A 12,436-nucleotide genomic window follows, 5' to 3' on the forward strand; every position below is an offset into this window, starting at 1 on the left:
CTGAGCCAGCCTCTGGCCACTCTGAGTACTGATTCTGTGGCTGAACATCACAGCTCTTCAGCCACTCTCCAGAGCCTTGCTGGATCATCTACTGTGCCTCGAGGGAAGGATTTTATTGGAAGCCAGATTTTAGAAATAAAAAAGGAAAAGCTTATCTTATTCAGCATTTGGCAGATTTTCTTTGGCAATTGCAGGTGCAATGACTAATTCATTTTCTCTTCAGCTCAGGCTGAAGAGAAAATACAGCATATACAGGTTCTGTTTAGGTTTCAGAGGGAAAAATATTTCAAATCCACATGTCTTTCTGACTTCCTCATCAGTGCCCTTTTTTCTTTATTAACTCCTTAGGCAAACACACTTTCCCCCACACTGCTTTCCATGCTCATCCCCTTTTCAGATTAGAAAAGAGAAGTCACAGAGTCAAAATTTTGCTTCTAAAACTCTTTTTTAAAGGATTTTGAGCTAACCATGGAGCACTACTTGCTGGCGTCCTTCCTCTATGGGCTTGACAGTGCTAGACTAGCAATCTTACCCTTTTCCTTTACCAGAGATCATTTGTGTCAACTGCAATTAATTTAAAACAGAATGCCCATGAATTTTGCCATCCGTCATGCAAAGCATTTGAGATTGTGCATAACTACTTTTCAGCAAAGACTTGATTTCAGCTGTTTATAAAGGCTCCCTGGTGCCTGTGAGAAGAATAGCAGTAATATGCAAGGGTTTATAAGTGATTTGAATATTCCTCTCCCATCCAAGTAATTGGATTTTAAGAAATTCCATGGAGTGGAACAGCTTCAGAGACAACAACTCTTTTCTTATTACTATCAACGAGGGGTAGCTGAAAGGTGCTTAATGATTTCCCTCCTCTGTAATACAGTTTAATGCATAGAAATTAATCATGTTTTATAAAAGCTGTGGGAAACACTGATTTTTACAAGTGGCTGTTTCATTAGCTCAGATATTCTTATTGATTGATTTTGTGGTAGAGCCAAGGCAGATCTATTTGCTTTATCACAGGATTGCTTACGATGCTTAGTAGCCACTGCATGCCAATTTGTTTATTGTGGAATATGTGCTATATTACAAGATTTTGTTTCATATGACTTTATTAACAGGAGAATTATGGATTTCCAAGGCTAGGTTTACTTAATGATACTAAGGTATAATGCAAGAGAACTAGTATGCGTTTGTGTGTACAAAATCAGTTTTCTGTCAATGGCAGAAAGCTCCTTGTAACAACCTGTTTTGTTCCGAAGGCTTAAATGTCTCCACAAGTACATCTGCAGTGCTAGTTAAGCCTTATTTCTTTAGTTCTTGACTTGTCCTGACTGCTGATTCAAATTACATCTACAATGAAACAAAGTGCCTCAAAAGTGTACTGATAAAAATTGGCAGCATTATTTCTACCTGGGCTGATAAACAGTACTTGACTTTCCCCAAACCGTTCTACCACCCACCTTCCTTCAGCTATAAGTGGGATGTCATGGCAAAATGACAAATGTTCCCTGTTTAATACTCTGTCATGGAGTATTCCTCCTTCTGAGGAAAAGTAAAATTCTTAAGTGTGATAATTCCTTCAGGTTTTCTATATTTCGCAAAAAAACCCCAACACCCATGGTATTTCATAATCTTCTCTTTGAAAGTGGTGGTGTTGTGGTACAACATGTTATGCCAAATTCATAGCTGTCCTGGATAAAATCTTCACTTATGGACTTCTAGATCATGAAACAAGGCCCACAGATTGTGTAATATTTGTACCATAGGAATATATGATATTACAGGGGATGTTCTAATTCTTCTACCGTGTACTTGGCATATGTGATTTGTAACAAATAATTGAACCGAGCTTTGTTTGCGTAGTCCAGCTATAGAGAAGGTAATTTATTATGCAGAGCCTCTCTGCATTGCTGTGGAATTTTTTTAATAGATCAGATGCGAACAGGCAGCTTTCTCTTTTGCACATGCCTCCTATTCTCATTTCTGACCTCATTCTATGAGACCAGGGATCTTCTCATCAAACTGTTCTATCTTCCTAATCTTTCTGTGTTGAGCAAGGCAAATCATTCTCCCCCCGTTCTTCATGGATGACTTCGTCAGCAAATTCTAAGGGATTGTTAAATATCTGGAGTGTGAAATTGTGTGGAGACTTTTGAAACAGAAGTGGAAACAGAACATACATTATAGTCACATGTTATGTGTTTAAACTGTTTGAGGTCTATAACAAGGGACAAAGTAAACTTCAGATTAAGACTAGAACTTTATGACTGTTGATACCAAACAATTAGGCAAGAAAATGTGGAATATTCCTTCGGAAAAACATCAGTCATGTTAACTACACACACGTTTATTGCTGGTGCTTTTTTCTATACAATCACAGCATCAAAAAAAATCCTTTAATCGGAAACTGATTTTTGTATCATGCTTTTTTTTCAGTGTCTAAGTTTTTTTAAAGTTTTTTTTTTTTCTTGATGCTCTGGACTTTTTTTCACTTTAAGTCTTAATCCTGTCCCTTACCCCTATTTCTTGTGCCTGGTTTTAGGAGAATTTTCCTTGTCTCTGCACACATCAATGCCATTTCCTGCTATGAAAGCGAATAATAGATATCTACTCTGAGTACAACTTTATCAGCAGCTGTAGCTGCTTTTGAGCACATATCTTAGGGTGATAACATAAATCTTTACTTGCTGGTAAGAAAGTAATGTAGGACTTTGCCTTGGTCAAAATACATAGCATCTACTGTTAATTTGTCATCTAGTAGGGGTTTAACACTCTTTTTGAAAAATCCAAGTATTAGTAAACTTTAGCTTTTAAAGATTAAAAATAGATAGTGTATTACAATTATTCAATCTAGACAGTAGATCTAGAAAGATTATAAAACAGAAAATTTCATCTTTCCCCCTTTTCTGGAAAAGGTAGTTCTTCCCCTTGCTGTAGTCTTCTGAATCTCCTCTGCCTTATGTGATTTTAGTTTGTTTTAAAAAAAACTGCCCATGTTTCAAAGGTTACTCAAAGGAATATTTTTTCCATTTATAACTTGCCCTTCAGGTAACTTGAGCCCCTTTAAACATCATGCAGATAATTCAACACTTTTGATAACTCTCATCAGTTAAACAGTAGTTGCTATAGGGTTGGAGACAGAGAAGAAAACAATCGGAGCAAGAATTTTGTCATAGTATTTACACATGCATATAAATCACAGTACTGAGGAACTAGGAGGTGTTTTTTAGTTTGGTCAGGCTTTTTTTGCTTTTTCACAAATAAACACAGTTTACCCACATGAAAGCACAATAAATCCTTAAGTATTCTGTGCTGAATTTCATCAGCGTTCTAACCTGAACTGTCTGACCTCATAAAAATATTCCCCTTCCTGTTTTTTTTTTGCCCTGTGCTTTGCCCTGTAGTTTTATCTTCATGTCCAAATTAATTTTGGGCATGTTCGCAGAGCTGATTGCAGGCAGATTTGAACTTTGTTCCCTCTGGGAGCCAGCTGGCTGGAGGCCAGCTCTGGCCATGTTGCAGTGCCCGAGCTGATGAGCTGTGCTTCTCAGCAAGTCCCATTAAATGCATCCGAGCACCAGGAAGGCAGGGTCATGGCCTGCAGTTCAGAGGCAGCTTGTGCATGCCCAGTTCAGGGCATTAGAAAGGAGAGCTCATGCCTGCACGTCATTCCCTGGGCACAAAGACCTTTATCTGACCACAGTCTCTCCCTCCTTCTGGAGACTCAAACAAAGAAGGCATTTAATAATTTTCTGAACTTATCTGTAGTAGCTGTTATTTGAACCCCTTTCTCATATTGTAATGTTTGCCTTTTACTGGGGTTTCTTTTTGGCTTACCTTATCACACATTATTGAAACCTTTTAATATGGCTTATCATGTGCTTTGCTAATTAAAACTCATGGTCTGTTTTAACTTTTCTGCTTTTATCTCCCTGGCACAGGGAGGCTTAGACTTGTCCTTAGTAGCATTATTTTATGCTTTTTCCATGATCTCTTTTCCACATTTAGTTCATTGGAAATTGCCAATGTGGTTACACTGGCTTGTCTCTATACTTTCTCTCCAGAGATACTCAGACATTTCATACAGTCTCTTTCAAAAACTGCCATCTTCCATCCGTCTCTGTCCCTTGATTACTTTCCCAGGAGATCTCCTCTGCCTGTTTTCTGAGCCTGCTCTCCCTCATGCTGCTGTGCTTGTCTTTGCAGAATACCAGTCTCATGCTACAGTCACTTTCACTCCAACTACTGCACACCTGCAAAGTGTTGGTCAGGCATTCTCTAACGGAATAAAATCTGTTTTGTCTGTTCCCTCATAAGTTTTGTTCACCTTTGGAAAGGAAAAAGTGTCCTTGGTGCATTTTTACATTTCTCAATGTTGGTCTGAACGGAGTCTTTCTGCTAGAAGCAGGTTCTGACATTAGGGTGCCTCTTTTTATCCTTCAGAAAAGCCTTGGCCATCTCTGCCTCCTAGTGAGCTAAGGTGACAATATTTCACAACACTGAGGATCATGTTCCCTTTCCCATATTGTGTTTAATGCTCACACTGCCTTCACCACTGAAGTGCAAGTTCCAATAGAAGTTAAATATGTTATTTCAACTAAATACTGAAAACAATACGCTGTCTGGGTGTAGCTTTTCATTTATGTATGAAACAACAGTCTTCCTCTAACATCATTAACATGTAGTCATGAATATATAGTGTTTCCTCATAACCTTATGGGAAATGAGTGCTGGAAGCAATTTTGTGATTTTCTCTAAATCAGAAGATGGAATTTATTTTTTAATCTCAGCTGGGATGGAGTATATGTAATTTGTCAAAAGAAATCCTAAGTATGCACGAGGAGTTTAAATATGGATTCTGCAGCAAGTATATCCACAACTGGAAGAGTTTCAGCTGAGACACTGCCTGAGTGGATATTGTTTCTATGTATTTAGTAACCCTCCCTTCATAGTTTTTTTCAGAAGCTCATCTTGAACCTGTAAACAAAGGTTAAAGTTACTGTTAGCCAAAAAATTATATAGCTGTGCTTTCCTTCCTGGGCCTCTCTCAAGATACACTTCATGCCACTAAGGAAGGACTGTTATCCCTTTCTGAATTTGTAAACTATATTTCAATGATGTGACTTTTTGCTTTATATGGCTTACATTAACGTGTGTTAAATTAATTTTATAGATTCTTGCTTCAAAATTCACTGAGTACTGCAAGTCATTCTTTAGAGGTTCCTCCTCTTTTTGCATTTGAGCTTATACACGCTTCTACTGGCCACTTTGATTTTAGTGGTACTGTGAAGGAGTCATTTATCAGAGAATTACTTATTCTTGCTCCTTACAAAGTACAAAATAATTTGCAAGAAACACATCTCAGCCTTTGAAGTCAGTTCCTTTTTTACCCTTCAGCTCATTGCTGTTGCTTGCTAAATAGCACATTCTAAATTGCTTCTATTAAAGTTGATGGGTCAATGTCACAATAGCAAAAGATTTTTCACAATATATATTTAATTTGACAGTTGTGAATGTGCCACACTTCAGCCCTGTTGGTTTCCAGATTAGCATTAAAACAATATTGAGGGAAGTGGGCAGCAGAGGGGTTTCCATTTTTGCAGCTGGGAGCTCTTTGAGAAAAAATAATGAGAAACAGAAAGTAAAGCAGAAATTTTTCCTAAAGAAGCACTTGTGTTTTTAAATACCACTCAAACTGGTCCACACATTTAATGAGTTTAATTCAACTGCTCAAATATTATGAAACTCTCTGTATCTATGTGTTATGTAAGTATACACAGATTAGTCAATCGATCACGGGATATTCCAACTTGGAAGGGACCCACAAGGATCATTGAGTCCAACTTTTAAGTGAATAGCCCATACAGGGATGATGTGTTATGAAAAATGCTGTAATTATTTTCATTTTAACAAAAAATTACTATTTTAAAAATTAAGTTATTTGTTTGATTTGTTTGAAAAATGCCTATATAGTCTTATACTTTTCATTTGTTGGAAGTGAATTATTTTAACAATTTATTTAGCACAGTTTTTATAAGGATAGTGTTGCAGTAATTGTTGGTACTTCTATTTTCTTTCTCTTAAAAAGAATTTTAAATCATAATTGGTAAACAATTAGAAAAAATTAGACTGTGGTAACTTTAGTGGCATTTTTAAACAAATAACTCTTAGGAAAGTGTATTGGTTACTAATCTATACTAATGAAAACTCTCCAAAACCAAGAACTGAATGAACCTCAAAGGATCTTCTGTCTTTACACCTTCTAAAACTGATTCTTCAGGACATGTGAGAGGTGTGTTTCTAGGGAAGATGTAATCTCGCTACCTAACCTTTGGGTTTTGTTCCTCTAACTTTGAGAATAAAAAGAATACTTTGTTCTTCTGCTTCAGTGTCATTCTGATACTAGTATAAAAAACAAGTGTACAATAGTAATTTTCTGGTTTGATGCCTACTTCAAAATTGTCAACAGTGTAGTAGATCTACTGTAAATATAAATTGATTCTGAAAACCAGTATCAATCCAAGGACTGTATAATTCTTGCATTGTCTAACTTGAGTTACCTACTTTTTTTTTGTCTACAGACACCCTATTTTTGGCCATCAAATTGTTGGGAGCCGGAAAACACAGACTATGGTCAGTGTAGAAATCTTTCCTATTTCTTTTGGAATTTATGTGTTATATGAATGAACGTGTCATTGCAGTCTGTCTTGTTTAAACATCCCAATGTTTAAAACATAATTATATGTCATGTACTTCCTGTGCAAGAACTGCTGATATTGAAGTGAATGTATTGTTAACTTTTTGAAATTTTATCAGAAGTTTAACAAAGTCAGATTTTGGAGTCGATCTGAGGAGAAAAGTTAAAAAAAACCCTAAACCCAAAACTCATCAAAATCTACTTTACCATTTACATATTCTGTTTGCTCCAGCAAGTATAATTATTTACAGTGACAAAAATCTCAGTGAAGCAGTATACACTTTATTAATGGTTGTGCAATGGTTATTCTCAGATTCAGACCCAAAGTTATGCGTAGTTTGGAACTCTTCTTTCAGATATAGACCATGTAGAAAATTATTATGAAAACTAATATGGTTCTAATATGAACTATATTAGAAAATACCTTGTTTAGTTGCCTGTGTCTTGAGGACTTATTAATAAATTTTATACTGTAATTACTGACAGCAAAATGTGAAGATAATAAGTAGTAATGTATTAGAAAAAAATCATTAAAAATTATAACAAAATTAGGTGCTTCTCTACATCAAATAGTGACAATTTTTAAAGCAAGTGAATCCTGTTCACTCTAATCCAGACTGTAATTCTAATCTAGGTCATTTATTTAGGTAACTGAGCATGTACATGGTAGTTTATGTTTTCAAACCTCAAACTTTGAAAGTCTCTTTTTACAGTTTTTCAGAAATTTAGATGAGTGTTCACTTGTAACATGGATTCTTTGGGAGCTGAGGACCTCAGGGATGGATGGTTACAACAGAAGTTTCCTTACTTTTTGGAGCAGACACAGTTTCATTTCAAATAAATTGCTAAATAAAACAATTTCAAGCTGAGACTCTCAGCAGAGCTGAGTGCCTTCAAGCTAGAGTTTGAAAATGTGACAGTTTTCTCATCCTGTAGAAGTAGAAAAATGTTATTTTTTTTTAAAAAATACTGATATTTGAAGATGTCCAGTAGATAGTTGTTGAAAGCTACCAAGGAGGAGTAATTCATACCATACCTGTGTACTTAACCACTCCATAGGAGTCACTGAAGAAGAAATGCTTGATTTACTGAATAGAATCTCCTAATACGGTAAAGATCAGCAAGTAATTTACTATGGTTTTAAGAGTCATTGAGTTGTTCAGCAGTAATGTGTATCACACTACCAGGGGGATTTTAATAAATAATTATATGCTTAACAGCTTTGAGATCAGGATGAGAAAGTTTCTATTAAAATCCTTTAGTCTAAAGTAGAAGACACTTTCTAGTGACAGCTGATCAGTGGATTGGTAAATGAATTATGTGCCTTAGTCAGTGAATAGAAATCTTGTATAATCTGTTCAGTTTTGGTATACCAGGAATACAGAATTAAACTTGGAATCAGTTTCTTCATCATGCAGGGAGGTGCCTTTGTTGAACAGTAAATTTACTCATTTGAGAACTTTTGAGATTAAAATACGTTCCAGTTGATGAATTTAAGATCTTCTGTTGCAGAGGGGAGAAGGGGAAGGGAAATTCCCAACCCTGCCATCTCATTGCTCCAAGTCATGAGCTAAAAGTGCAATCCTCTAAGAAACACTCTGCAACTTCCCCACCCAACTGGGCCAGAGCATTGCACTAGAGCTACCTAAGGTGGCTGTGTGTCACCAAACTGAATAATGCTAGAGCATTTGCAGGAAAACAAACTTTTCAATAGTGTTTTTATTAGGTTAGCATCTTCCCAGTCCCAGAAATTATCATTTGCTTTGTAAACAATAGTGATCAGAGGATTACAGGATAATCAGACAATATTTAAGAAACCAAAATAAAGTAGGTTTGAAACAAATTGAGAATATTAAAGGATAAATTTCACCTCAAATATGCCTCAAAGATGTTCTGTAGATTTTCACAGTAATTGCTACTTCCTAGAAAATATAGTAAATAGAATTTATGTTATTACAGATATGCAAATGCATTTCATACTTATCATTACAGTGCTGTGCAGTGCTCCCAATTTCATGGACTTGTCCTGAACAACCTTGAAACTGTACCCTATAAAGCTAATGAGTGTGGCAGGCATTAGAAGTCTCTCAATAACAGCAAAAAGTAGACTTTCTCTGTAATTTTTCTTTATCAATGTTTTTAACAAAGCAAACCACTTTCTTTGGCATTAACCTAATTTTAAAAGCCTTTCTAAACACACTAGAATTTTATTTTAATTTAAAAATTAATCCCAGTGATTCACCATTACTCGCTCGTAGCTGAGCTACTGTCCAGAACATAGCATACTGCCAGGAAAATAATTTATCTTAAACAAGAAATTAAATGAAATTGAGATACTGTGTGTTAGTTTGCTATCAGAGCTAACTAAGAAACAAATAATCTTTATATCTTTGTATGATTCATTAGTATTTTCTCTAAAATATAATTTGTTGTGCATGAGCTTTTAATATCAAATATTTTTCTTAAAAGAAATATTTATCTGAAGAAAATATTAATAAAAAATACATGAAAACAGAATCTTCCAAAATGTCAAAAAACTGCAGATCCATTCTCATAATAAAGCTGTAGTGCAATGCTATGTCTTTGTGGCAAAAAAGAGGGCTTGGATTAATTTACTTTATGTCAAAATGGAATCAAGTAGCCTTTTCATTGTAACTTTCAAAGTATTGAGTGTGATCATTCGGGGGTTACTAAAAACTTCTAATTTTCATAAAGTGCTGAAAAACCTCTCTCCTTTTCCTTGAAAATCACACTTGAAGGGTTGTGGAGAGATGCCTCAAATTTCAAATAATTTTTGCAAAGGCAGGTTCTTAGGTTCCATCTGTTGAAGATACCCACTTTCTTACCATATGTCTTGTAGTCCACCCAGGCAGGATATGTTGTTCTATGTAGAATCCCATTGGCTTCAGTTGGATTTTATTAGTGAAAATAAGTAATAACAATAATAATAATAACAATTATTATTAAGGCGAGTGTAGTTCAAATCACTTTGTTTTTCCTGTGAGTTGTCTTATTGCTGAATTATGATTTGGTTTTGTGACAAATAGAATTGGATCTCAATTCAGAAAAACTGGCTCTTGAAATGAGCACAGCTAATGGCTGAGCATGTGGCCTTCCCATAATTATGTTCTCTTTTCTTACAGATGTAATTTTATAACTGACAGATTATTTTTTTCTCATGTATTATAACCAGGTCATGTAATTAAGAATTAATTAAATAATTAATAATTATTCCACGTGCCTTTAGCCTCAGTTCTCATGGGACCTGTCAGGTTCTCTGGAGGTTTAGTGACTCAAAGTTGTTGCAAATTTGCAGATTTAAGTCCCTTACTATTCTCTTTTTTTTTTTGAATAAGTAAAAAATATGAAAGGTTAGGGAGAATCTGCATTCACAACAAAATATCAATTATTTTGTTTTTTTCTTTTTGTTCCTTAAACTCGAGCCTAAGGAAACAATTTAACAGAGTTGTGACAATGTGAGACACTTATAAGAATTTCAGATAAATAAGATATGAAGAATAAGTAATTTTTTCTCATTTACTCTAGTGAACTTTTATTGATGGTTAGACTCAAAAGTATCTGTGACATACAGACCTTTTCTTACAGTTAACTGCATATTAAAAAGAAATAGAAGTATATTCAAAGGAGAGAAAGAATTAAATTTAGAAAGTTCCACAGTCACAGTCATAAGAAGGTTTGGACTCATACTGGAAGACAAAAGTCCACTTCATCTATATATTTGCAACAGGATGTTGTTTGTCTTGTAATTTTACTGGTGTGCATTTCTCCCATGAGTTAAAAATGGAGGAGTACTGCAGAATCTTGGTAAGTTATGGAGAACACAGTAAATAACTGATAATGCAACATGATTTTAAAATCATATGACCACATGATCTTTAAATGATACTAAATGAGACTATTTTTCTATATATTCAACACAAATTCTTAAATTTTGCTGCTCTGAAGAAAGGCAAGTTTTGAAAATGTAACATATTTTCAGTAGCCTTCCTGGTAAAGTCATGTAATATAAAGGCACTCTTCTAGAGAATTAGAGCAATAACGGAGGTGAGATGGGGTAAGTCTTATTTAATTACTCCCTTTAAAAATGTAAGATACCTGTTCTGGATAAGCCCTGCAGTTCTTTAGGCAGTCATGACTTTGTTTTCCAGCCTGGGCTACAGTAAGATAAGGAAGCCATTTACTTTAGCTGTGTCAAAGCTATTGTCTCATTTTTATGAAAGCACAATTCTTTCCTTATTAAAGTTACTTGATAATCAGCTAACAAGTCAGTCTGAACAAAACTTCCTTCCTAATGATACCTTCTTATCACTTAAAAGTAATCTGACAGAGACCTCTCTGTGTTCAGCCTCTGCTGCTCTGTTCAAAACGTGAGCCATCACACCTGGCTCATGTCCCTCCTCTCTCCCAGACTTGCAGTCATGCTGAGAAGTACCTAATGCATAAAACGTAACTGCAATCACATATCATGTTTTTCACATATGGAAAATTTTCATATAATTTTCTCTTTAGAGTTTTTTGTCTACTTATTTTATATGCCTAGCCTCAAATCCCTCTATGGAAATTTGATAAGTCCGGGAATTTTCTCTCTCTTTTGTCTTGTTGTACCCTATACCATGGAGTAACTGTCTGGAAGGAGAACTATACAGAGAATGCATTACATATTTTCTTTGCCCAAATGCTTGGGGAGGATTTCCTTGGCAACAGCTTATTAGTAAGCAATTTGTATTTGAGAAATATGGAGTTCTATTGCTTACCTGAACTCTTCTAGAACACTGCATGTGCTCAGCATCTCTGGAAATTAACCCATAACTGTGAGTCAATAGCTTGGGGCAAAACTGGTAACAAAGTAGCACTTTTTGATGTAATTGTGATTTATAGAAATAAAAATTTATTTGTTAAAATTTATACCATGAGAATAAGGAGGAATTTAAGAAGATAGTTAGTTGTTGCTAAGACTAGGTTATGATCCCTTATGTGAGTGACTTTGCTTTGAGATCTGGGCATATCTGAATCAAATGAGCTTTAGGAAAGGTACTTGTATTGGCAGAAAGATGGAAGAGGTCACCTACAGTACTTTTTCCCCACTCTGAATTTGTATATCGTTATATTTCTCCACAGAGATACATAATTCACTCATTAGGAGTTATTTCTGTCATACAAATGACAAAATGAAAGTCTCACTTCAACAAGCATGTCCTGAATTTTGTTCTGATTCTTGTTAATTCTGACATTGACAAACCACTACACTGAGGGCTCTGTAACCAGGAGACATCCTGAAAATGCTTTCCTGTCATCTCACCATTTCAGTTTTGTGCTTACCTGAATTTTTCTTTCCATGAATGTATAACTTATTCCTATAATATGTAGAGCATGGAAAATACATTTGACCAATGCATTCGTATACACACATGTAAAAAGGTAACTGACCCAAGTATATGTTTGTGCAGCATTACTTTAAAAGCACTGATAATCTGCATCTAGGTCCCCTATAAATAGAAATAAAATTTCTTATCAGAATTCTGAGATTCATAAACATAACTCAGAATTTTCAGAATTGCTTTCAAATTACCATGCTAAGTAAACTAAATAGGTATCATAACATATCCCGAGTTGTAAGGGAATCACAGAAATCATTGAAGTCCAGCTCCTGGCCCTGCACAGGATCACTCCAAGAATCACACCGTCTCCCTGAGAGCGTTGTCCAAAGGCTGCTTGAATTAA

General features: G+C 35.2%; 1 protein-coding gene across 12 annotated transcripts in view; it reads left to right on the top strand.

Moving 5' to 3' along the window:
• RGS7 (regulator of G protein signaling 7) overlaps positions 1 to 12,436 on the top strand; it is a 274,166-nt gene that overhangs the window by 194,250 nt on the left and 67,480 nt on the right. For all 12 annotated transcript variants that reach the window (XR_005566261.1, XM_027750669.2, XM_039388723.1 and 9 more), the window contains exon 6: positions 6,579 to 6,630. Coding sequence is in view for 11 of the 12 variants with exons in the window: in XM_027750669.2 (XP_027606470.1) it covers positions 6,579 to 6,630 (52 nt within the window). In the remaining variant the exon portion in view is untranslated. The remainder of the gene's footprint in view (positions 1 to 6,578; positions 6,631 to 12,436) is intronic.

The sequence above is a fragment of the Pipra filicauda genome, unplaced genomic scaffold (assembly GCF_003945595.2).
Source record: "Pipra filicauda isolate LSUMZ 115617 unplaced genomic scaffold, ASM394559v2 scaffold122_size2191957_pilon, whole genome shotgun sequence".
Lineage (NCBI taxonomy): Eukaryota > Metazoa > Chordata > Aves > Passeriformes > Pipridae > Pipra > Pipra filicauda.